General features: G+C 40.7%; 1 protein-coding gene and 1 pseudogene across 1 annotated transcript in view; both read left to right on the forward strand.

Moving 5' to 3' along the window:
• The window catches only part of LOC145400685 (sphingomyelin phosphodiesterase 4), a 30,395-nt gene extending 4,969 nt beyond the window's left edge, over nt 1-25,426 (forward strand). Inside the window, exons 3-16 of the mRNA XM_080273122.1 lie at nt 626-728; nt 1,913-2,129; nt 3,003-3,225; nt 5,100-5,216; nt 9,498-9,554; nt 16,838-16,956; nt 17,360-17,512; nt 18,408-18,588; nt 19,230-19,484; nt 20,309-20,551; nt 21,943-22,117; nt 22,853-22,992; nt 24,459-24,644; nt 25,069-25,426. Of these exons, the coding sequence (XP_080129248.1) occupies nt 626-728; nt 1,913-2,129; nt 3,003-3,225; nt 5,100-5,216; nt 9,498-9,554; nt 16,838-16,956; nt 17,360-17,512; nt 18,408-18,588; nt 19,230-19,484; nt 20,309-20,551; nt 21,943-22,117; nt 22,853-22,992; nt 24,459-24,644; nt 25,069-25,311 (2,412 nt within the window). The 3' untranslated portion in view covers nt 25,312-25,426. The remainder of the gene's footprint in view (nt 1-625; nt 729-1,912; nt 2,130-3,002; nt 3,226-5,099; nt 5,217-9,497; nt 9,555-16,837; nt 16,957-17,359; nt 17,513-18,407; nt 18,589-19,229; nt 19,485-20,308; nt 20,552-21,942; nt 22,118-22,852; nt 22,993-24,458; nt 24,645-25,068) is intronic.
• LOC145400848 (5S ribosomal RNA) lies at nt 3,914-4,030 on the forward strand (annotated as a pseudogene).
• Nucleotides 25,427-25,861: the final 435 nt, after the last annotated feature.

The following is a 25,861-nucleotide window of genomic DNA, read 5'->3' on the forward strand; positions in this document are numbered from 1 at the left end:
TTAAGTTAGGTTTATTAGTTTTGATTGGGCAGTTTTTCATGCCTTGTTGAACTGTTTACCATATATATCACTAGGTTTGTGGATGGGTTGCAGTGATAGAGCTTAGTTGGCATTGCCTGTGGAATGAAGATTTGTTTGATGAGCAAATAGATGTACATTAGAGCCCATTTCTCTTACTGTATTGCATTGTTTTTCTTTATCTTGTGTTTAAATCATGCCATTACCCATTCTACTAAGTATGGTCATTGAAAATTGAGTCTGTATAATATATTGATGTTGATGGTAGTGTTAATGATAGTGATGATAAGACAAGTAATGATAATGACTATAGTATAGTAATAGGGATGATGTTAATGACAGTACAAGCTGATGCTAATGATGGTAGGGATGATGAGATTATTAATGGTGGTAATGAGGTTGACATAATCACTGATGTTGGTAATGGCAGTGGTAATGGTATTGGTTCTGTTGGCATTGATACTGATTATATTATGGTGATAGAGATGACCCTCTGGTTATGACAGCAGTGCATTTTCTAATAGAGTAATGATAATGGTGAAATTATTATTAAAATTTTTAGTGGCGTGTGTAATGGTACTGAGCTTCCCCCCTGTGATATGCACAGCTGCGAAGTCGTGTTGAGATCGAGGAAGGCACACCCAGTGCGTTTTATGCGAACAAGGTGCAAAATCCCGGCCCAGGCAAACCTCCCACCAACATACTCCTTAGTATCCTTTTTATGTGACTGCCAAATTTATGTGATATGCAAGAAGAGAGATCACATTACTTTTTTTGTGTATGTTCCTGTGTGTGTGTGTGTTTACCTAGTTGTAGCATGTAGGATTTGAGGTAAGCCTGCATTATCTTGTTTCTGTATTTGTTTTTATTTTATTTTTGAATACACACAAATGTACCTTGCCCACACAACCATCCCTTCAGACCATTGTGAAAGATAATTTGGTTGTTGTCATTGTTGTTGAGTAATGCCTTTCTGTCTGGCCAAGCAGGCCCATTAACCTCAGGCAAACAACCACCCTTGTAAGGCCAGCCTGTGCATGGAATATCCTTGTGGCAGACCAACGCACAACAGTGGGGTGCAAGGAAAAGTTTGGAAGTTTGGTTCTTCAATGGATGCCACACTTGCATCTCTCCACCCATTTAGCAGGGGCACCATAGTAGGCCCCATGTCACCCCGTGATCTGGTTATATGGTTACCACACAGCATTGTAAATGGTCCCCTGGGTTACAGGAAACGATTAGGCTTGTCAGTGAGTATAAAGCCACCTTAAGTACAAAGAATAATAATAAAAAGTGACCAGAAGGATGGAAGAAATAGGAAGAAAGAAGATCAGATACAAAAAAAGAATGAAAGTGAAGGAAGAAGTAGGCAATACTACATCAAGTGAGTGGATGGCCACCATCCAGCAAAATTGGTAAAAACCAATGTTATCCCGAAAATTGAAAATTGTTTTGAAAGTAGGTGCAGATACATTGTCTGAATGAAATATTTAAATGCATCAGGCTACAAGCAGGGTGCCACAAGGTTTAGTTTTGGGTCCTATTCTGTTTTTAACATGTATCAGGAATGCTTAAGGTTTGTGTTGTAATACATCCAAATTTACTGACGATATAGGAAGTGGCAACAGGGCTGATAGACCCCCCAAAAGATAGAAAATTCAGAGATCGGAAGTTTTGATAAATTGGTCATTTGGGCTCATGTGTGGCAAATGGATTTCAAACTGACAGGTGCACAATTTTGTATTCCCATGTAGTGGAGCACTTAATGTAGGACGCCAAAAATGCCATACAGTAGTTGTTCAGTGCTTGAGGTGTCTATTACTTAACTACTTGAAACTCATGCCCTGTACCATTTGAGTTCCTGTTGCAACCAGTCCTTAACCACAGCCACCAGATGCATTTGAGTACTACCTGTTCCATTTTGCACACTTCCTTGTGGGTGCCAACAACCAGCGATGGTCCCTCTCGTGGTCGACAGCTGGTGATGCGCTGTACCCCACCCTACTGGAGGACTATCTTACCACCTTCCTGCCCTGTGATAACTCCATCCCACCCGGCCCACCCAGTCCGCCTGTATCGCCAAGGGGGGTCCTGTCCCCTGTTGCTCCCAGGTAAGCATTGACTGAGAGAGGGATTGTGCAGAGTTTTTACATAGTGCATTTTGCGTGTGTGTGTGTGTGTGTGTGTGTGTGTGTGTGTGTGTGTGTGTGTGTGTGTGTGTGTGTACATGTGTCTCTTCATGTATGTGTGCATGCTCATGTGCTTTGTAATGAATAAAAAGAGGACCGAAATGATAGATGCCATCAAAATATTCATCCCTTCAAAGAAAAAAAGAAAACTATTTGAAGTTTTGTTCACTCATTAATGTAGGATTTTTTTTTTTTTTTTAAATTACCGGTATGTATGTAGGTATTCCAGTTGATGATGTGATTAATACAACCATATTATCAGATCAGAAACAATTGACAAAGTACCAGTGAAATGAACGACACATTTGAGCTCATTGGTGAAACCTTCAAAATTTGTGCCTCCATACTACATGTGGTACCATCCACATTTACCTACTTTATCATTAAGTCCCTCTAGTAACAACTGTGCAACTGTTACTCCATGAACTTTAAAAAGGAAATAGCTGATCCAGCTTCTTGGCATTATATCAACAAGAAGGCAGCTCTGATCCTAGACTTGAGTTGTCATCATCATAATAATGTTTTGCAGTACACAGCCCTAGTCTACCATCATTGTCATCCTTTTTTTTTTTTTTTTTTTTTTTTTAAGTTGAAGCAGAGTACAAAAAATAAGGTGAGAAAAGCTGATAAAGTGAGAGACCTGTCAACAGCATGCCCAGTGAAATAGACCAGACATTCATTCACACATCATTCAAGGTTCACGAATCATTGGTTCACCTCACAGGCCTGTACAACTGCTAATATTTTTTCTGGCATTTTTTAACCTGTGCCAACCTGTCTCTTAACTCGTTCCAGAGCTGCCAACCCGAACCTGTACCTGAGTTCTTTGGTGTCGCCCATTGGAGGTCCACGCCCACCTTTGCGCACCCCTCCAGGTCCCCCCCATGGGTACCTGAGGATGGATGGAACTGGCACTGTGGGGCACATGACTTCGTCCCCTCTCCTCCTCCACCACCACCACCACCACCACCACCACCACCACAACCCAAACCCTCAGCTTAATATATGGACTAGTCAGGTGAGGACAAGTTTATCTGTTTACACTAATTCATGGTTTAACACACTTCCTCTCAACTTATCTTTTACTGCTCTATAAATCTGTAATTAACATAGGAACACTTTTCTCATACCATGCCATTGTTGATTATTAAGTGTTCAGGATTTCCAGCGAAGGGTCAGGGTTGATCCAGCTTATATTGACACTGATGGGAATACTGTATATCACCTGGTTCTTTAAATTACTAATGGAGTTTAATGTATACCAATACTGTACTGTAATGTAAACAGATTCCCCCTGCCACCGCATCATATACATTCTGATGCATACTCACAGCGCAGATTGGTAAATAAACTTGTCTTTCTTGGTGGAACATAACCCTCACATAAGGTGATTCTTCGTAAACACTGTGGTCTTTTGGACACAAGAGGAATTACTGTATTTAAGTAGTGTGTTTCAGTTGGGGGAGCTGTTGCACATAGAATACTTCCCAGGGACAAGTGACTAGTCCTTTTGCCCTATAAATCTCGTCTCAGTAGCCTACCCTGGGCCTCTGTACTCGGGATGACACATGACTGGGTGATGGATGGATGGTATCTCTCTGTCTCTGTTTGTTTACCCGTCCCCCATTCAGGCTGTACATTACTGTCTGTCTACTTACCTCTCTGTATGTCTGTCTGTCCTTCTACATTTTCTATACTGGTACTGTGCATTTGTCTACCACGTTGAGTACACCGCTTCCCGTCCGATCAGCGAAGTTAAGCAACGTTGGGTCTTGTTAGTACTTGGATGGGTGACCGCCTGGGAACACCAGATGCTATTGGCTCGTTCTCCCTACATGTCAAGTGGGGTTGGTGGAGGATTAGTGCCCCTCCCTGTAAAACAATGAACTCTAAGCCCTTGGCCACCTCATTTGGGATACATGGCGTCTGGCAATGAATGAAAAATGTGTGTTGATTGTCTTCATCTCACTCTAACCAGTCAGGGATAAAAGTTTTGACTCTTAATTCACAGTCTCTACATCACACTTTTTACATCTTTATTAACTTCATCCTCACACATCATATCATAGGCAGAGAAGCTTATCAGGCCTCTCCAAGTTTAGGAAGATTAGCCAGCAGAGGGCAGTGAGAATTAGTACGGTAGCAGTGGAATATTTAGGTAACTAGTTTCCTTGTGTATGAAGCCCATAAGTGTGGATGTTTATGCATGTGGGGTGGAGTCAGGATTCCAGGGTCTTGAAGAGTGAGTGAATGAGAGTGTGGTCTGTATATTTGGACAGGCTTTTAATTCGTTTCTCCTTATAAATTTATCCTTGTGCATGGGACCCCTCTGCACCCTGTCCGTTGATGTGAAATGAGGTCTAGATGATGATGATGACGATTTTCCTTGTCTTCACCTTCCAGTCTTCTCATGTACAATCAGTCCGCTCTTAAAGTCAGGGATGTGCACAGGCAGCTTGGTACTTTAGGTGAATCAGCTTTAAATGAGACATGCTTCATATTCATGACTAGGGGAAAAAAAAAAACAATGACCTCAGAACAACTCTATAATGAATCACAAGTAACTTAAGTGAAGAAAAGGTGTAAATTCATTAACAACTTAATAATGAACCAGCTTTAAGTGAAACGGCTTTAGATGAGAACCATAGATCTTTAACCTTTATCTGGCCCAAATTTATCCTTTTGCAGATTATTTTACATGGCTCAGTGGCAGAAAAAGACAATGCTAGGCCCCTCCTTCATCCATTCTGTAACACTTCTTCATGGCTAGCATGGTATTCTAGTGTTAATATATTAATACAGTCCATCATTGTTGAAGATAAATATAGGGTACTTTTAGGCCAGGTTAGAAGGAAGTGAATGTCATTGTTTGATTTGTGTGTGCTCTGTCAGATCCTGGTGCAGGTTGTCATGGAGATGTGGGTGAACCAGTGCCTGCCTCCTCCTGCCCGCTCCCCCACCCGCCCCGCCCCACCTACACCTGCCCCCACACCTACCACACAGGTAAGAGTATCAGCTGTATGCCTACTTTATACTGTAGTTGGTTTGTTGTATGTGATGGAACTTGGTCACTCCCACGAATGTAGTATTCAGTTGTGGTGGCATGATATTTGATGAGCCATATTAATGAGGTAGGAATGAGTCTCCGTGGTTACTAGAGAAGTAGACCTTCCAAGTGGATTACCTTTGACCCCCAGCTGAGCCAAAGTGGGTTGAGAATCTCCCTTAGGTTAGAATATACATGCTAGTAGCCATATCAGATGTGTGGGAAATGTGAAATTGCATGGACAGTGTTGGAAATGAAGGTGCTTTTAGAGGGATGCTTAGAGTAAAGTGTGTGTGTGTGTGTGTGTGTTTCCAGAATGGCTAGTGTTTGTGCCACATTATTACCCACATTTTTTAAAAACCACAAATTGTTTAAACTTACAGTGAACAGTTACGCAGATCTGTTAGGGAAGGCAGATGAGGGCAGATGAAAAGTTAACGTTAGTCAGTATGATGATGTGCTTTCTATTTTCTTCTTGTTATCGTCGGACAGTTTTATTTAGCGCTGGGGAGACTTCTTATTGTGGTCAGTGGTTATGGCCTTCTTTAACCCTGTCATTTCTGGAGTCATATGGTAATCTGAATAAAAATAATAAGAGCAAGAACAGTGTTGTGATGAGAAGGGGCAGATTGAGATTGTTTGGAGAACGGGCAGATTGAGAAAGTTTGGAGAGGTCGTAGACTGAGAAGGTTAGGAGATGAGGTAAATTGTGAAGGTTTGGAGAAGGGTCAGATTGAGATGGTGTGGAGAAGGTGTAGATTGAGATGGTTTGGAGAAGGGGTAGATTGAGATGGTTTGGAGAAGGGTCAGATTGAGATGGTTTGGAGAAGGATCAGATTGAGATGGTTTGGAGAAGGATCAGATTGAGATGGTTTGGAGAAGGGGTAGATTGAGATGGTTTGGAGAAGGGGTAGATTGAGATGGTGTGGAGAAGGGGTAGATTGAGATGGTTTGGAGAAGGGGTAGATTGAGATGGTTTGGAGAAGCGGTAGATTGAGATGGTTTGGAGAAGGGTCAGATTGAGATGGTTTGGAGAAGGGGTAGATTGAGATGGTTTGGAGAAGGGGTAGATTGAGATGGTTTGGAGAAGGGGTAGATTGAGATGGTTTGGAGAAGGGGTAGATTGAGATGGTTTGGAGAAGGGGTAGATTGAGAAGGTTTGGAGAAGGGGTAGATTGAGATGGTTTGGAGAAGCGGTAGATTGAGATGGTTCGGAGAAGGGTCATATTGAGATGGTTTGGAGAAGGGGTAGATTGAGATGGTTTGGAGAAGGGGTAGATTGAGATGGTTTGGAGAAGGGGTAGATTGAGATGGTTTGGAGAAGGGGTAGATTGAGATGGTTTGGAGAAGGGGTAGATTGAGATGGTTTGGAGAAGGGGTAGATTGAGATGGTTTGGAGAAGGGGTAGATTGAGATGGTTTGGAGAAGGGGTAGATTGAGATGGTTTGGAGAAGGGGTAGATTGAGATGGTTTGGAGAAGGGTCAGATTGAGATGGTTTGGAGAAGGGGTAGATTGAGATGGTTTGGAGAAGGGTCAGATTGAGATGGTTTGGGCCTGAGAGGTTGGAGGATGACGATTGGGTGTGGAGGGGAAGAGGTGTGAATGTTGGTGGTAGAGTCGCGTGAGGCAGACCAAAAAAATACATGGAACGAGGTCAGAGAGTGCAGACCTTTGGGATGAGATACTTAGAGAGGCTGCCAGAGATCAAGCAGTGTGGAGAGCTGCCATTAGGTGACCGAGGAGTTGAGTAAAGCTATGTGTATCCTACCTGTTTGAAGAGTCTCCCCTAAGCTGAATAAAATCCTTTGAAGGTTTTTATTTATTTATTTATTTATTTTTATTGCCAGATGCCATAATCCCATAAGGGGTGGCCATTTGACTCTGAGGTATTTATGGGGAGGGGCACTAACCCTCCACCAACCCACTTGTTGACACGTAGGGAGCACGTATGGTTTGGTTATATGGTTACCACCCAGCGTTGTAAATGGTTTCTTGGCCTACAGGAAAAAGGTATCATGAATAAATTAAAAAAACTTCGCTGGATTGAAGCAATTATGGATTTAAAGAAATGAAGGCCATATTTTAGGTGACATGGCACGCCTTGTATCACCATGTCCTTAGTACCGGTAGTTTATTCTGCTTATTACACCTTAATGTCCTGTTGTACCTGTTTGCTGTTTAATATATTGATACTGACAGTTTGTATTGTATGGTATCATTTATAAAGGCTTCATCATTCATGCATCAGCCTTGATTACCAAATGGCGGCTCTCCATGTTGTTTGATCACTGGCAGCCTCCCTATTCATTCCCTTATCTTTGAGGTCACACTCAGTGACCTCATCCCAGGTCTTTTTTGGTCTGCCCCTCACAGCCTTACCTTTGACGTTCACACCATACTGGTTTATTTTGCATATTACACCTTAATGCTCTGTTGTACTGGTATGCTGTTTAACATATAATATCGATGTAGTTTGTATGAGTAGCACATACTGTACTGTAGTAAGATATTGAGGTGTATTATGCAGAGCAAATTACAGTGGAAGTGACGTTGTAAATTCACCAGAGCCACTTAAGCCCATGTGCTCATCAGTGAAGGAAGCTCCATAACATCTCTTCCTAGGTGATTTATTTTGCTTCTTATACATTATGATCATCTTTTGTGTTGCTTAAGTCATTTTAATATCATCATACTTTGCATAAGCAAGGTACAAAATTATATTAACCAGCCAGATCCATAAATTTCACTGAGGAAGAGATGCTAGGGAACCATCGTAATTGAGAACAATACAGGCTTTAGAATCTGATGCTTAGAGACTTGAAAAACGAACATTGACTGTTGACGTAAGGCCTTCCCAGAATATGTGAGGACCACCATCCTATTTTCACTGGGACGCTGATTGTTGCGTCTCCCTTTGTGAAATTGTTGAATGTGCATGCTTGTATGTGTGTTTTTTTTATTCTTTTGGAATTGCATAGTCAGTATTAATGTATTTTAGTTATGCAGCAGTGAGAAAATAGTGTTGCTTATGTATTTTTCCCTTTTTCAAGTTAAATTGCTATACTGCATTTGCCATACAAACCATGACTTAATTTCCCTCCCCTTAAGTACATTATATTAATGGTAAATGGTTCAACTTGCTTACCAGGTAGAGTATGTTGCCCAGTGCCAGTACTTTACTAAACATGCTGTGGCAGCCCCACTACCTTAAACATGTGTTGCAAGCAGCTCCATGAGTCTTAACGCTGGAGGAGAGGAGATTCTTCATGGAATATCCCTTTGTTTATGGAATATCCCTTCTGTGTTCCTCAGTAGAAAAAGAAAAAAAGTGTTGTGAATCTCCATACCCAGTGGTTTAGATTGAATGCTGGCAGTTGCTTGAGATGTTTAAGTGGGGTCTTTAATATCATGTACCATTTTAGTCATATCATGTCACCTACATTATCAGTACACATTGCTTACCCAGAACTGTATATAGGTTATGCCTATTATGAAATATTGGTTGCAGATCATTGTTTTTTTACCCCAACTTCCTCTTTCCAGTACTCTGCCCTGCATGCGTGCAGTGTATTTTCAGAACACATCCCTCTAGACTATCGGCCTAATTGGCACATGGGCAGCGCTGTAAGTTACCGACCGACAACGTTTACTCTCGTATATTGCCGCGCTTCCTGCCTCACTCCCTTACCTCACTCAATAATAGCCATTTGTCACATTAGTTTGACCTTGTCCCCTGTCATTTTAGTTTTTTGATAGTTTTATTGTTGTAACTTCTGTTTATTTCTCCTTCTGTTCATCTTCTGTAACTAAAATATCACTGAGTATATGAATGGCCTGTTTCACATTTTCTTTGTGCCAGTTGTTTCACATGCTGTTTAAGTTTTCTTCCAGTGACATCTTGTGCCCAGAACGCGTGATTGCATTAACACTGTCTCTCATAACACCTGTTTGTCTCGTTCCGAACCTACTGTGTCTCTAACGTTTTGCTGCTGGCTAACTTCACGGTTGATATGAGTATACTGACTTAGGTTTGGCGTCTCATTGCCTCTTGCTTACTTCACTGATTCAGCCTGTGTGTATATAATTAATTTACCTGAATGAAGAGTGAACAGTAACACCCTTTTATTTCACTCCTAGTTGGACAGGTATACTGATTAATGTCTATGCAATAAATCATTATGCCAGTTTCTTCATAGGATCTCACTCTTATGCCAAGAGTTCTGCTGAAACTTATTATATGCAGAAGAATTTACTGTTGTTGAAACATATTATATGGAGAAGAATATGCTGTTGTATTCAAGTTGTGTTAATGTCATTTGTAACTGCATCATCTGGAATTAATAACATTATACTAGATTAATATGTAGATCAAGCAGCTTGTGTTTCTATTTTTGGTTTACGTTATTTTGACCCTTAGTTATATATACCGGTATATTTATATAAATTTTTTCACTACGTAAGTGTGAACTTTCCATACCTAGAGTATAGGACAGTTACTCCTGTATGCTTGAAAATTGTTCCAAAAAAGTGCTCATAAAAGCAACATAAAGTGATCATCATAAAGGGGTGTTACTGTGAATGCTGTGGCAGTGAGTGTGGCATGTAAGTTGATAACACTAACATTAGCTCTAGTCCTCCAGCACAGATGCACCTCCAGCTGAACCAGTTGGCCTGATTGACTTGCTCTTATGCGATGGAATTTGCTTTAACCTATTTCACTGTGAGGAAACCATACTCATTTCAATCTTGCTGTATTGAGATGATTTTACTTGGCTTAAGAGATTTTGCAAACTGGAGAAATTTACAGTAGGTAAGGCCTCTTCAGTACAGTATAAGAAATTTATCTTAAGTTGTATACAGTCACTCAGAGGTAACAAGGAATAGTGAATAATATGTCATCTTGGTTAAGGGTATACAGTATGCCATTGACTGCAGGGATTTAAAATTGTCCAGTTTTAGTCCTAGTAATACAGGTATGTCTAACAATTTCAGAGGGTTAATTTAGATATAGTTTAAACACTGACTGCATGAATTTCACAGTGTAAACAAAATTCCAGGATTAGGATTTCACAGAGCTTGTAAAATTGTTATGTAAGCTTGAGGAAATTACCCAAGAGTATCAGTAATTAAGACAGTTTAAGTATTACTGCTAAAAAATTTAATAAAATGTCCTTGTGTCGAGTTATATGTTACAGGTATCCCTTCTTTATTGTTAAGTAGTGCTGTTATAACATGGCTTCAGTGGGGATACATCTTGAGACCAGCCAGGGTGACTCTTATGTGACACTACCCAACCCTAACCAAGTCCAGAACCAACCTGACTGCAAGTTGGTAGCCACCTAAATCACTACTTACTGCCACTATAAGCCACTGTAGATAGATTATGAAGTTAATGTATGGTGTAATTATAATATTGTCAACCCACACCAAGTCCAGGTTACTGTTCATTGCCGTCCTCATCGTATCTGCCATAACACACGTTTCGTGGTTAGGTACGGTAGTTTTGAATGCCATCTTATGTTGTTCCTCATACATATCAATTAATTCACACTTTAGAGCTATGAAATATTATAATTCAGAATTGTAATGCACATATCACATTTAGGATATGTATGGCCCACTTTGACTCGAATGACACAGCCTGGCACACTTTGACCTGGGGTGATACAATCTTTCTTTGTGTTGTGGAGGTGATGGCCACTCCTGCCCACCTTCCGCACATCCTCAGCTCCGATAAACAAAAACAAGGTGTCTTCAGCTTGTCTCTGTGTATTGTAGGCGGCATCAAGAGTCTGTTGTTTCATGTGGAGGGAGAAAGATAGATTGATTTGTGTATGGATGTTTGAAAATGTATGGTGCATATTTCTTTGGAAATTCTTTTTGGCACGGTGGATGACACCACTTTTTTTCTCAGTGCAAGGTGGTCATATTGGAGAAATAGCTGATGATTGAACAGGGTGTCTGGTACATAGATGTTTATTCAGTTTTTCCACCCCCTCGCCAGGCAATCATTAATGCAACAGTTTCATTACTATTAACATTGAATGGGTGTAAAATGAGCGGGTAACAATGAATTTACATATGCCCCTCATGGGGCAACACTGTATTAGATAATGGATGGATGGACTGGAGTAACATTATAAGAGGGACACCTCTAGTCCTGAATACCAGAATCAGCATTACTAAATTGTAGTGTGTGGATGGTATTATATGTGGGATGGAGCCAAGCTTTCAGAAGGCTTGAATGGTGAGTGAAGGTATGTATGGCCCATTTCACATGACAATGCTTGTAACTCTTTTTACTTGTTATTCTCATGTTCTTATTTAAGGACCGTACTCGCCACAGTACTGGAAAATAAGGTAAGGGTGGTGATGAGAATGGCGCTTCTTTTTGTGGCCTAACAGATAGCTGGATGTTAATTATTAGCTTTATTTCTTTTTGTACAGTTAACCTCTATATTCCATCCTTAACCCCTTTACTGAAAAAATTTCTCTGGTGGATATCAGAATACATTATACAGTGCATAATATGATTTTTTTTTTAAATGGGTTAATGGAGCTTATTTATAACATCTTCATCACATGGTTTCTCACCTCAGCTGCATTAAATCACCTGCCACCAGTATAAATAAACTTGCTGTGAAAAATAGTGAAGAAGTTGAATAGGTGGTTGTAGTACTGTACTGATTGTGTTCATGTGAATGGTTATTGAGAAGTAGGTGTTGAATGGTGGGATGTTGTGAGTCATGAGTGAGATCACCATTGTAAAGACAGGAGAATATTGATTGAATAGGAGGGTTTTTAACATTACTTCTTCTGTGATTTCTTTCACTACCTGCACTCCAGCATTCTTCCGTTAATGTATTGTTTATCGTTTATCAGAGCTCCAACATTTACAAAGGTTCCAAGTTTTCATTATTAACTCAGTCAGTCAGGGAGGTGTTTTCCGAGCTTAAGAAAATAGTCAGGTGATAGACGGGATTAGCGTGCTGATAATTTAACTTAAAAAAAAAGAAAGTTTGTGATTCACATGCTTGCTTTGTTTGAAGTAATTAAAGAGTGCATTTTGTGCCTGTAACCCACTCACTTATAAATCAGAGGCATGTGCATCACTGATTCGTTTGCTTCAAGTAGTCTTTGCCTGCATACATCTGAGAGTTTAAGTGAGAGTGTTTGTACTGCACTGTAAACACTGTCTGGATCTTATATTCATCTCTTCCTGTCACTGATGCTGTATAAATATGCTGAAAGGTGATATGCTACAAGCCAAATGTTACATCATTTTATTTTTGAATTTATATGTATGTCTGTTGCACCTTAACATTATAAATTTTGCAAGTGCTTTCCTTTGATTTGACTACTGTATCTTATTTACACCTGTGTTGATTTTAAGTGCTTGATGATTAGCTCAGGTTCAAGATGTTTTAAGTTAGTTCACAGCTGGTTAATGTTAGGCCATAGTTTCATTAGTTTATACATTTTGTGACTATTACAGTTTTGTTTGGGTTGTTAGATAGGTTTTGTTAGCTATGAGAATAATATTGAGACTTCAGGTATCATCCTTTTTAGATTACTTCAGTTTGTAGGAGTTTTTAATGGGAGAATTTTGCACTTTGCTCATCAACAGTTAGCTGGTAAATGTGAGCTATATTTTATTATTTATATATTTATATTTTATTTATTATTACTGTTTTTTCTCAATGTTTATAATCCTGTGTCTAGAATATTACAGAGTAGCGTGACTTTAATTAGTTCAGTAATCAGTCATGGTTGTAGCATGTATTATAAGATGCACATTAGAAGAAATAAGTTATTATAAGCATTTCTTGCAATTTACATTTAGAGTTAGTTTAGCCTTCAGTGAAGATAATCTTTGTGGCATGTTTACAGTATTAGAATGTAAATTTAATTCATGCAAATGAGCAGATGAGAACCATGCAAAATAGAGGCCATTGTATAAATGTGAACAAAAGAAATAAACACTGTCTTTGCCTTTTTGGTGATGGCTTACAGTGGTATGATTGGGAAGCTGGTATTACATTACTTTCCCCTACCTATACCTGATACCATTCTCTCACCCTCCCTACTAGTTCATCAGGCCAAAATGATTCAGTCCTATGTGCCCAGGCTAAGGTGGTGTCTCTCGCACTATTTTCCGCACCTGTACACCCACAAAAAAAATATTTATTACCCCTGGGTGCAGTAAATTCTGAAATGATTTGTTAAAAGTGAAACCGTGTTTGTTTGGTATTGATAGTAGTTCAGAATCCTTGGTTTCTGTGTCTTATTGTATCACAGCACAAGGGCTATGGATATTTTTTTAGTGGGTGTACATACAGTAGATAGGTAAGTAGGCAGGTAGAGAGATAGGTAGGTAGGTAAAGAGAGAGGTAGGTAGGTAGGGTAGGTAGGTAGATAGATAGAGAGATAAGGTAGAATCAGTCCGCATTTTAGGTGAAGCAACTTTAGTAAGGTGTGGTTTTGGTTCCGGCAGGGTTAAAAACATAAAATATTCTTCTTTTTATTTTAAAACAATATATACGAACCATGAAAAGCTTCCATTGGAGATTAGGTATTGAAGCATCAACTTAATAATGAAGGAAATGGATAGGAAGCAACCATAATTAATGACTGACAATAGATAGACAGAGAGATTGAGATTAGACAGAAAGTGAGAAAGAATAATGGGGTGGGTTAGGTAGAGAGAAAAAGATTAGACAGTAAGTGCAAGCAAATAATGTGACAGGGTTGGGAGTGGGGGTGTCCGAAATAAGTGAATTTTTAGGCAGTATATAAAGTGAAAAAGAGGACAGATAGTATGACAGATGAATTGTATTGGCCATTATACAGTACTGTTGTTATATTCCCTAAATGATCAGAATATTGGGCTACTTTTATAACATAGGACAAACTGTTTTCTTTCTCTCTTTTTCTTGATTGTTTGTGTGGCTTTTTCTAACACAATTTTCCTTGATTTCCAGTTGGTGTAATTTCTGGTGGCCTTTGTATTTTATTTTTTATTTTTTTATCTAACTGATTTTGTGGGCTTTTCTAATACATTTTTCTGTGATGCTTATTGTAATATGTGCAATTTTTGGTTTCATTCTTATTACTTATTATCTGTATCTTTTAGCCTTGCCTGATGCTGCATTTTGATAGGAGTGACCCTGACAAAAGGACTTCCATAGGTTTGAACATCTGGGGTAGGGTTGGGAGAGGCAGACCAAAAAAGACTTGGGATGAGATCATAGAGTTAAGGGACTGAATAGGGAGGCTGCCAGTGATCGAGCAGTGTGGAGGGTCATCATTAGGTGACCAAGGCCAATGCATACAAGCATGTTTGAGCCTTTATAAGTGAACAAATGAATGAACACTGTGACTTCTCCACCACGACAACACTCCAGTGTCTCTTATCTACAGACAGCTGGGGAATTGACTCGCCGTTTTCCGCCCATCAACAGTTTCAGTTTTTTTGGAAAAGTTGTGATATTGTTGAACACCACGTCGTTGTCAGTGTCGTCATCTTCATCTTCTCCATTAGAGCACCGAAATGCTGCTACTGATGTGTTATATGAAAGCTTCACACATGTATTAAATAAAGTTATGGGAAATGGAAAATCAGTTTTGGCAGTAACGGGGGAAATTCAGTAGGCATTTATTACGTTCTTTGTGGTGAACTTTATCCTTTCTGTCACATGATGTCATTTTTATTTTTATTAATGGGTAATACAGCAAGACCCTCCCACCCACAGGATTAATGAAAGCTGTCTTAATTAGTCTTATAACTACAACCCTCTGTCTTAGAAATTTTCTCAGCTGAACAAAATTATGTGGTTTTAGTCTGAACAAAATGCAATACAGTTCTAAGGTGAATTTCGTAGCAGTGAAAAGAATAATTTGTTTCTATACCATTGATTGATAGTTAACTTCTAGTTGAAAAAAATGAACTGCTTGTAGCCTAAATAATGTACAGTACTAGCTTCCATAGCAGTGAAATTACTGGTGATCAGAGAAAGGTAAAGTCCTAAAGGCACCACTGATTGGAAATGGATGGGAGAGAGAGACAGGTTAGAGCTTGAATTCTTTTTTTTCTCAAATGTTTTGGGTTACACAGAACCCATCTTCAGAGAGTGTAGCCCGAAACATTAGAGAAATAAAGAATACAAGATCTAACCTTTGTCTCTCTCCCACCCAACATTTGCACAGTCATAATGGATCAAGTACCTACTACTGACTGCATCTACAGTAACTTGCCCAGTGAAATGAGGCTCCAGCGTATACTGTATTAGTTTATGGTGTTTTAAAGCTATGTCAGTGGTGACTAACACAAAACTATTTTACCCCCTTCAAGGTGCAAGGTCATGAGGCTAGGCTATTGTATACCAGTACATTTAAAAAATTTGGCCAGCCTCCTCCCCTAGGTGGCATTGCATGATAGAATTAATTCCAGTTGTATCTTTACATTATATTGTATTCTTTAACATGGTCCCAATGAGTCCAATCATATAATATAGTTCTAATTCATCTTATCTTGTTGCGTGATACCAATCTGTCCTTTAAAATGGTTCTGTTGCCTTATAACATGATTCCAGTTTGTCCTGTCTGCTAACACTTACGTCCTGTCGTATAACATGGCTCTAATATATCATTGTACAGTTGTAATTTTTTGTATCTGATAATATTGTGTTCTTTCCTAAAATGTGGTTCTCCTGTGGTGTATCATATAACATGTTTCTAATTTCTCCTGTCTTAATAACATAGTGTTCTGTCATTTAACGTGGTACTATTGGTTTTTCCTATCTGTGACATGGCTCCAGTTTGTCCTATTTATAACTAGTATATCATATCTCTTATTTTCAACTTACCCTGCCTCATAAATGGGTCTTGTAATCTGTCAGTAGCATTATTATCAGTCTACCAGCCCAGAGTTAAAACACATGGGATTACTGGGAGGCAGAGAGTAAAAAAGTGAAAATTATTTGCTTTGGTTAGTAGGCTTAGTTTGATTTAACTAGGTTCGGTTGGTTTGGTTAGACTGGGTTTGGTTTAGTTAGGTTAGGTTAGGTTAGGTTCGGTTTTTGACTGGGTTTAGTGAGGTTAGGTTCAGTTAGATTTGGTTTGATCAGACTAGGTTAGATTTGATTATGTTTGCCTTGGTTTGTGTAAGTTATATTAGTCATGGTTTTTGGTTTAAATATATGTGTTTGGGTTTGTTTAGCTAGTTGAAGTTCAGTTTTGTTTGGTTTGGCTTGGATAGGTTAGGTTAAATTTGGTTTGGATAGGTGTGGATAAATTCAGTTTGGTGTGGTTAGGTAAGGTTAATTTTAGATGGGTGGGTTAGATTTGGTTTGGTTTGGAGAGGTTAGGGTAAATTTGCTTTGCTTGGGTTAGATTTGGTTTGGATAGGGTAGGTTAAATTCAGTTTGGTTGGGTTTGACTTGGTTCATTTTGGATAGGTTAAGTTTGGTGTGGATAAGTTAGGGTAAATGTTTGGGTGGGTTAGATTTGGATAGGTTAGGGTAAATTTGGTTAGACTGAGTTAGATTTTATTTGTTTTGGTATTAACGGTAATGGTAACCACAGGAAGTGTTGGTGCCGTCGAGTGATCACGTGCGTGTGGTGAGGATACTGGTCAAACACCTTCACTTCTTCACCAACAGTGGTCGACCTGCTCACCCATCACCTCTGGACGACCTTAGGAAGTGAGTACAGTATGTTATTTACACTGTCTAATTACATTCTTTTATCTGTCTACCAATCTGTCTGTCTACCAACCTACCTACCCATCAACCTGTCTACTTACCTACCTACCTGCTTATCTGTCTGTATACCTACCTACCTATCTACAGTATCTATCTATTCATCTATGTGTCTATGTGCATACCTGTCTCTCTGTACTTACATACTTGTTACTGTACACAGTGAATTATCAGTAGGCAATTATTTGTAAATAAATGAAATATAAAATGAAAGTTAAATAATGCAACTTATATAATTTTTTTTTATGGGTATCTGGTATGTATTGTATCTATCTGCCAGACTATCTATTTCTTTGTCCACCTGCATGTCAGACTAATCAGGAGTTTATCATTATCCCCATGTTAGAAATGTGTGGCCCATGTACCGTAAGAGCCTGTACCAATTCCTTTGCCACACATTCAACCACTGGCCCCTGGACTCCTCCTTTCGGCTGGTGTTGGAGACGTGGCTCTCGTACATCCAGCCCTGGCGCTACACTCAGGCCACTCTCACTAGCAGGTGGGTGTTATCGATATCATTACCTCACCTATCAGTGTCAGTACCCCAGCTATCGATGTCAGTACCTCAGCTATCCATGTAAGTTGTGTGGAAGCCCACTTTTTGACAGAGGATTTTCATTCATGTAGAACTGGGGTTTGAGTTCTTATATGGCCAGTTGGCACCACTCAATTCAGGTTTCCATCCACCCTTTGTGGGTTGGTGGTTAAAAATTAGTACTGTACTTAGGGTAACAGATAGGGGAGGTAACTGTGGTAACCTGGATGATGCAATGCCCTTGTATCCCAGAATAGTGGGTGAATAAACAGCCATAGGCTCAGAGGTCTAATCTAAGGCCTAAGTGGGTCGAAGTGGGTACTGTGGTAGTATATCTGTGGTGTGCACCTCCCACCTTTTAACACTATCATGGTCATATGCCAGTTGTCTTCCTGTAAGTGTTCTGAACTGTTTTGCCATAGTCTCAGCTGTATACACATGGCAGGGGGTAAAATAAGACTTGCCCATTACTGTGTTCTTTAACCCATACTATGTGCTGGTGGGAAATAATATTATGATGATGGTGATGATAATGATGATGATGGATGCCTTAAGGCCACTTCCACAGTCACTGAATTTTTGTTGAGATGCAACCCAGTGAACCCTTCATTCCTCTTTTTCATCCTCCTCTGTAATTTTTTGCAGTGAATGAATAACATGAGCATTGTTTACAAATTTGTTATGGAATCCTCCTAAATGAAGTCTGTCATGTTGAACATCCTTTCCACTGAGATGCAAATGAATTGACTGTGAAGGGGGTCTGGTGTAAGGGTATTATTGACAAGATGATGATGATGATGATGGTGATACTGTATAGAATTTAGTATGGCAGTGAGTGAACATTGTCCCATGTTGTCAGAAGTGGTGGGGGCAGTGCGGTGGAGTTTGAGGGTCAGCGTTTGGTGGAGGGGCGCTGGCAGGGCTTCGTGGCGGAAAACCTACTCTTCTACTCTGTCCTCTTCCACCACCTTGCCTGCCGGCTCTTCCGCCTTGACCTCTCCGCTCCCAGGAATGCACAAATCCTCTTTAGGGTCACCAAGGTAAAAGTTGGTTACGTTTTCATATAATCTTTGCTGTGTTTGAAGTTAGTGGGGAGCTAATACCACCATGTGTCATCCCTGCTTGTTGTAAAAGATGATTAAAAGGGGAGGATGCGAAGGAAAGGAACCCCCTTCCATTTTGTAAGGATGTGTTGTAAGTATCCTTGAATTTTTGTGGCACTGAAGGAAGGAAGATTGTACCAGGTGTGTTTTTTTTTTAGGTGTTTCAGGTCTGTTTTGTGTGCTTTTCAGTTTACAAGTGCACATTTCATACATAGTCTTCTGCTGCCCAATAAGATTTACTTTTGATATCCCAGTATATGCAAAAGTCCAAGTATATTGTTAAATAGTATGTGTGTGAGTGGGTGGATGAAAAAAGAAAAGAGAGTACTGTATACCAAACTTATATACAAGGTCTGTTTTGTGTGCTTTTCAGTTTACAAGTGCACATTTCATACATAGTCTTCTGCTGCCCAATAAGATTTACTTTTGATGTCCCAGTATATGCAAAAGTCCAAGTATAGTGTTAAATAGTATGTGTGTGAGTGGGTGGATGAAAAAAGAAAGAGAGTACTGTATACCAAACTTATATACAGTAATATATTTGGTGTTTACTAAAAAAAAAAAAAATTCCTTAACAGGTATTCTCACAGACCAACCTGAACACATTCATCCGGGAAATTGAGGAGGCACTGGAGGATCCTCACTTTGTTCATCGCTCCCTCCTGAGTGGCACTGCATCCACCATGGGCCACCCTACAGGGGGCCTCGCCGGTGTCAACAACGACCCATACTCCACACGTTCCCTGGCCACGGTGGCGCGGTCGCATATCCTGGAGATGGAGGGGCCCAGTCATGCCTACCTACCCATGTTTGGTCAGGCTAATATTGCCATGGTTAGTGTCTGGTTTTAGTTTAGTCTGTGCTTCTGCCTTCATTATCAGCAGCAGCGTGATCAGAAAAAGGGGCACTATCTTTTTTTGTCATTATTATCATAATCAGCATATGAGCAGAGCATCTTCATCATCATTGCAACCATCCCGGGCCACACTATAGGGGGTCTTATGGGCTTCAGTTTCAGTCCTTAACCCACACGCTCCCTGGCTTCCATCACGCAGTTATATATGTTAATGGTTTGTGAATTCATCAACATTTGTGGCAAAGGACACTGTGGAAATGGAAGTAGAAGAGTGAAAAGTTTCATTGGGTAGCATCTTAATTCCTTCAGCTCAGGGACATCATTTGTATTTGATGGTTGCTGTGTCTAGATGGTTATATTCAGATTAGGAAGGATCTCCAAGGCATTAATGAAGGCTGTATCTGACTCTTTCACTTTAAAATGCCAATCGTAAGCTAATTACTTTTGTCTGAAGGTAACAAGAACAAAGTAAGAAGCACATCATAATAGTGAAAATGATTAAGAAAAAAATTGGACTGTTAAAGTGGCTGTAAAGATCATTTGCTTAAACCTTAAACCACAAAGTGGAATGCACACACCACATTACATTAGATCATTGATGTTGAATGCCTGTGGTTAGTAGGTATGGTTAGCCTGCATCCCATATTACAGAACGCAGTCAGCCACCATAGAAGAAGGCCAGATATGTTCCATCATTATCATGTACATCAAAAATCATCATAAAAAAAGATGGCAGTCTGCATTTCACTTCTTGATTTCAAGTTTAAGCATACGCCTCTAAGTGCCGCCTAAACCCAACAGGTGGAATCACTGCTCAAGTACATCCGGCGAGCACATGAGGCGGTGTACAGTGAACAGCAGCAGCAACTACAGAACAACATTGGTGGTGGGATGGGGGGACGGAAAGAGGGCTGGTTTGGCAGTCTGGTGAGGAGTTTGTTTGAGGCGTCCACTCCCAGTGAGGATGAAGCAACTGCCGAGGATATACGCAAGACTGTCATACATCTGGACACGGCATTTAGGCAGCTGTCTGCGATATTTGATGTGAGTTTGGCTGCCTTTTTTTATTTATTTATTTATTTATTTATTTATTTTTCCTAACTTTTCTTCTCTTCCTCCCTCCTACTGACCTGCCCACACCTACCTAACTACCTACTTACCCACCCACCTACCTACTTGCCTACCTCCCTGCCTACCATTATTTGCCTATCTGCCTGCTTGCCTGCGTACCTAATCAGTACCTTTCTGTCTAGCTGCTTGTGTCAGGCTGGTACATTTGGACACATCATTCATTCATCATCCAGTCCAGCATTACCCTAGCAGCAGTATAGGGGCCCAGGACTAGGCTACTCACTCCGGAAATTTAAAGCAATAGTGACCAGCTGCCTTCCCCTTTGAATGAAACCCCATAGTCCCTTTGAATTTAGACCCCCATGGGCTACATACGTTTGGAGCACTTTAACTCACTAGACCACCTGGCATGTGAGAATTGTATGAGGGCGATGGGGCTAAGGCACTACATGAGGGCAAAGCAGGAAGGCCCCTCTTGATCTCTTTATATGTGTTGGAGAACTGTCTCATAATTGGAAAGGTATATGTACCCAAGTGCAGCATGGCCACATCTTGACACAGCTGTAGTACGTCTGTCTCTCTGGGTCAGTCTTTCTGTTTAAGTATCTGTCTCTGTCTATCTGTTGAATAATGCTCTTCTATCTATCTATCTATAGCCCGACGCCCTAATCCCGCAAAGGGTGGCCGCAGACAAAACGCCTCCAAGTCGCTCTGTCACCCACCATTTGACTACCCTCCCCCCAACTCACCCCCCCTCCCTCATATACCTCTCAACTCCATCCCTCTTGCAATCCTGAATTATATGTGTACAGCTGATTGATTTCCCTGTATGTATTGGAGATGTGTGCATTAAATACACTACAGTGCCTAGGGATTCATGGAAGGCTTGAAGTAAGGAGTGCTGTTGCTAAAAAGTTAGATGAGGGTATGATTATGTGGTAAAGTGCATCATTAAAACAACTTTCCTAAGCTTCCACAAGACATGTCATAATCCCCCACTAATACTTATTACACCAGCCTTGAATGAGATAGTCCAGGCATTGTGGGTATTAGCACAGAAGTGGTGACAGGTGGAGGTGTATGGTACATAGGAGAATTGATGAGCCATAGGGAAGAAACTACAGTATTAAATTGATGCCTAGAGTCTGGGAAAAAAATGAGAATGAGAGAGAGAGAGAGAATTTTTATGGACAGGATGTTGAAAAGGATATATGTGAGTTGCGTTGGAAGGTAGTAGGAGGCTTGGTCATCATATCTATAAAGGCTCCAAAGTGCTTGCATGCATCAGCCATAGTCACTTAATGGCCAATACAGTCTGGGTTTGATCAGCAGTAATAAGAATGTGTGTCCCCTTCCCTCTCCAGCTTCTGTTGCCACTGGACTATGGAATGAGCAGTGTGTCTGGGAGTGGTGGGTATGGAGGCCCCTCACCTGATCCATCCGTCCACTACACACATCAACACCACCAGCCCAGCTTAGACTCATTCACATCACCACACCACATCAGTGGTGCCACTGGTCCAGTCCTCTCAAATTACGGTATGTGCAAGTGTGTGTGTGTGTGTGTGTGTGTGTGTGTGTGTGTGTGTGTGTGTGTGTGTGTGTGTGTGTGTGTGTGTGTGTGTGTGTGTGTGTGTGTGTGTGTGTGTGTGTGTGTGTGTGTGTGTGTGTGTGTGTGTGTGTGTGTGTGTGTGTGTGTGTGTGTGTGTGTGTGTGTGTGTGTGTGTGTGTGTGTGTGTGTGTGTGTGTGTGTGTGTGTGTGTGTGTGTGTGTGTGTGTGTGTGTGTGTGTGTGTGTGTGTGTGTGTGTGTGTGTGTGTGTGTGTGTGTGTGTGTGTGTGTGTGTGTGTGTGTGTGTGTGTGTGTGTGTGTGTGTGTGTGTGTGTGTGTGTGTGTGTGTGTGTGTGTGTGTGTGTGTGTGTGTGTGTGTGTGTGTGTGTGTGTGTGTGTGTGTGTGTGTGTGTGTGTGTGTGTGTGTGTGTGTGTGTGTGTGTGTGTGTGTGTGTGTGTGTGTGAGAGAGAGAGAGAGAGAGAGAGAGAGAGTTTGTGTGAGTGAAGAAAGTTGTGTGTGTGTGTGTGAGAGAGAGAGAGAGAGAGAGAGAGAGTTTGTGTGAGTGAAGAAAGTTGTGTGTGTGTGTGTGTGTGTGTGAGAGAGAATGAGTTTGTATAAAGGAGAGAGAGGGGGAGATTTAGTGTGTGTTTTTCCTTTCCCTTTTATGTTTTGATGGCATTGTTAATGTTAATTACTGTACTCTCTATTCTTGTTGTAAACCAGGTCGGTATCAGTTGATGTCGGGTCTGCGTCGGCTTGACCTGAAGTATGAAGGTGACCCTGACCTAAAGCCCATCTGCACATATGAAATACCCTTCCTAGTGCGCTGGCTCTACACATTCTCGATCATCATCAACACAAAGGTAAGAGTCTGTGAGGTGGTGCTGAGGGGGACATTGTGGGCTAAAGACCTCACCCAAAGTAACCCAGCCTAACCTAACCTAACCTCACCCTAATCTAGTCCAGCCTAACCAGATCTAACCTAACCTAACTAAGCTTAACCTCACCTTACCTCACCCTAATCAAACCCAGCCAATAGATTTAACCTAACTTATTCTGACAACCCTGCCTTACTCTTCCCAGTTGAATTTAGCTTTTTTCACCTCAGCCTGATTTAACCAAACTTAATCCCACCTACTCTTACATAACCTGATACCCTGATCAGACCAAAACTGACTATGAAACTTTAGCAGGGATGAAGGCAGCTCAGGAGGTACTGTATAATATTTGATGTAAGTGGTGTGTGCATTCCTTTTTTCCCATAGCTTTTGTTTTTTCAGTAACGTGATTTTCAGTAACGCTTAGTATGTTGCCAACAAAAATACTGTGTTACAGTGAGCTGACTGTGGGGCGATTCCACAGTAGTTTTCGTTTGTTTGCTTCCTCCCCAACCACACTTAATAACTACATTTTTTTCCAAAAAGTTCAGTATCCACTTTCACTACCCCTGTCAAATGGTTAGATAATTAAGATTGCTACATAGTTTAGTCACCAAAATCATCATATAATTCAGTCATAAGTCATTTACACAGTTCCGTTTCTTTTGTTTGGGTGCTTGCAAACCACTACAAACAACTGTGGAATCGGCCCTGTAACTCCATCTTGTGTAGTGTATATGGAAGGTGTGTACGTAAGAGATGAAAGGTTGATAGCAGAGTATATCCTGTCATGTGAATGGAGGTTTTCAGACATGTAATGCCACCATGGAGGTAGGCCAGTCACCAGCTGTTAAGTGATCTGGACTGTGATAACCTAACTTAAGATCCCTACACCTCACAAGGGTTCATAGTCTTCTCAGTTAAGGAAGCTCCCTATCACCTCTTCTGTACCTGTTTATTTTTTATTACGGCTAGTTAATATTCTTTTCTGTGGTGTTTATGTAGAGTATGGTGATTTTAGAATGAGTTAGCACAAGAGGATGGCAAGGTGTAATAAGGAAAATGATCACTTAGGAAGAAGTGTTAGGGAGCTTCCTTAACTGATGGGAATACTGGCTAAGGACTAGCGTTTTTTACTGTTAGGATCTCTGAGTTTGGCAGACATAGTAGTGTCACCCAGAATAAAAAATGTGACTTTATCCATTCATCTATCCATCCATCATTCACTCCCATGTTAACTCCTCAGTAGCATCAGGGCTTGTGGTTAAGTAAGGATGATTAGCTTCTTGCCACTTGAGCAGCAGATTATGAACAGTAGGTCCCATCGTCTGCTCAGTTTTAGTGAGATTGCTCTAACCCACTTGATAGCCAGGCATCCATATGCTGGTTTTGTAGAAGTAAAAGAATTAATTTGAGATGGAAATAATGCTTTGGTTTGTTTACTGACACAGTATGGGTCAGAGACGAGTGAAGCATACTCCCGGCAAGATGCGTTAGGCTACCTGGCTCGGCTGGTGCTGCAAGCGCCTGAGACCATTTACGAGTACCACAAGGACCCCACTGCCTCACCCACACACAGCAGGGTACCACGCCGCCTCCCACCCAGAGTCAGCTTCAGATTTCAAGCCAGTAAACATGTAAGTTGTATGTTTTAGGTGTGGCCCACACGTTTTAAGTTTTTCCCTTTTCCTCTTTCATTTCCACTCCTATAGGCTTTTTCTTTTTTCCTTCCCCTCCTCCCACTTTTTTTTTTTGTGTGTGTGTGGCACTGATGTTAGACCCATTTCTTATGTATTTTTCAGACTTACCCTAATATATACTGTACAGAGAAAAAGTTGACACTTAAATGTCTCACTGTTATACCAATATCAAGCTCTTTTCTTCTTTCCCAATCCACTTCGACCTACCAGTAATCCAGTCTAACTTGGCTTATCCTGTCTTATATTGTAGCCAGCCCTACAGTCCTGTCCAATCCCTTCTTAACGCAGCATCCCCCAAACTTTGCTTTCAAATCAGCAAACATGTGAGCTGTGACCTAAAAACACCTTCCCTCCCCAACAGGTCATCGGATATGAGCTAGCCTGTGGCCTGCTGCTGTATGCCCTGGGGTTATGGAGTCTGCTGTTCAAAATGTTACTCATACTGGCCATTGTGGTGCTCACCCCGGCCTATGTCCTACACTGCTACTTCTTACGATCCCAGCCACCAGCCCAGCAAGAGGAGGAGGTGGTGGAGGGGCTTGGAGGGATGGACAGAGAGTTGCTGCATAGGAGTCCTCCCCTGAATCGATCACCTGCACAGTGAAAAAACAATAACAATATTAAATAGATTCACAGAGACACATTAATCCTTTACATACTGTTATATGGTACTGTGTGTAGCTGATTTTTATAGGGCTATATGAAAAACATGCAGGTAGAAAAAGAAAAGGAGGAAATCAGCTGTTATGCCTTACTGGTTTATAATATGAGGAAGAGGATGTAGGTGGTGAAAAAATATATACTGTACTGGTTACCTGTACATAAAAAAAAGCTGCATTCAATTTTACTGGTATACTTGCATAGTGGGAGGTTAAAGAAGATGTTTGATAATGATTGTGGTGGTAATTTCTGTGCCATAGGAGGAGTGTGTGAGTGGTGCAGCATAGCTGTATTGAATTGGTAAAGTAATTTTTTTGTGGAAGACAGTGGATGAAAGCTGTAAATTATGCTGAGAGGTGATGATGATGATGCATGCATAAAGGAGAAACTTAGAAGGATTGAGGGTATTGGATAAATACAGGAATGGAAATTTTATTGAGGAAAACAAGCCAGAGAGGACGATGTAAGAGGATTCGCAACAAGGTCCTTTATGG

This window comes from Coenobita brevimanus, chromosome 53 (genome assembly GCF_032717465.1).
Source record: "Coenobita brevimanus isolate Jiangsu-jjx chromosome 53, ASM3271746v2, whole genome shotgun sequence".
In the NCBI taxonomy this organism is placed as follows: domain Eukaryota; kingdom Metazoa; phylum Arthropoda; class Malacostraca; order Decapoda; family Coenobitidae; genus Coenobita; species Coenobita brevimanus.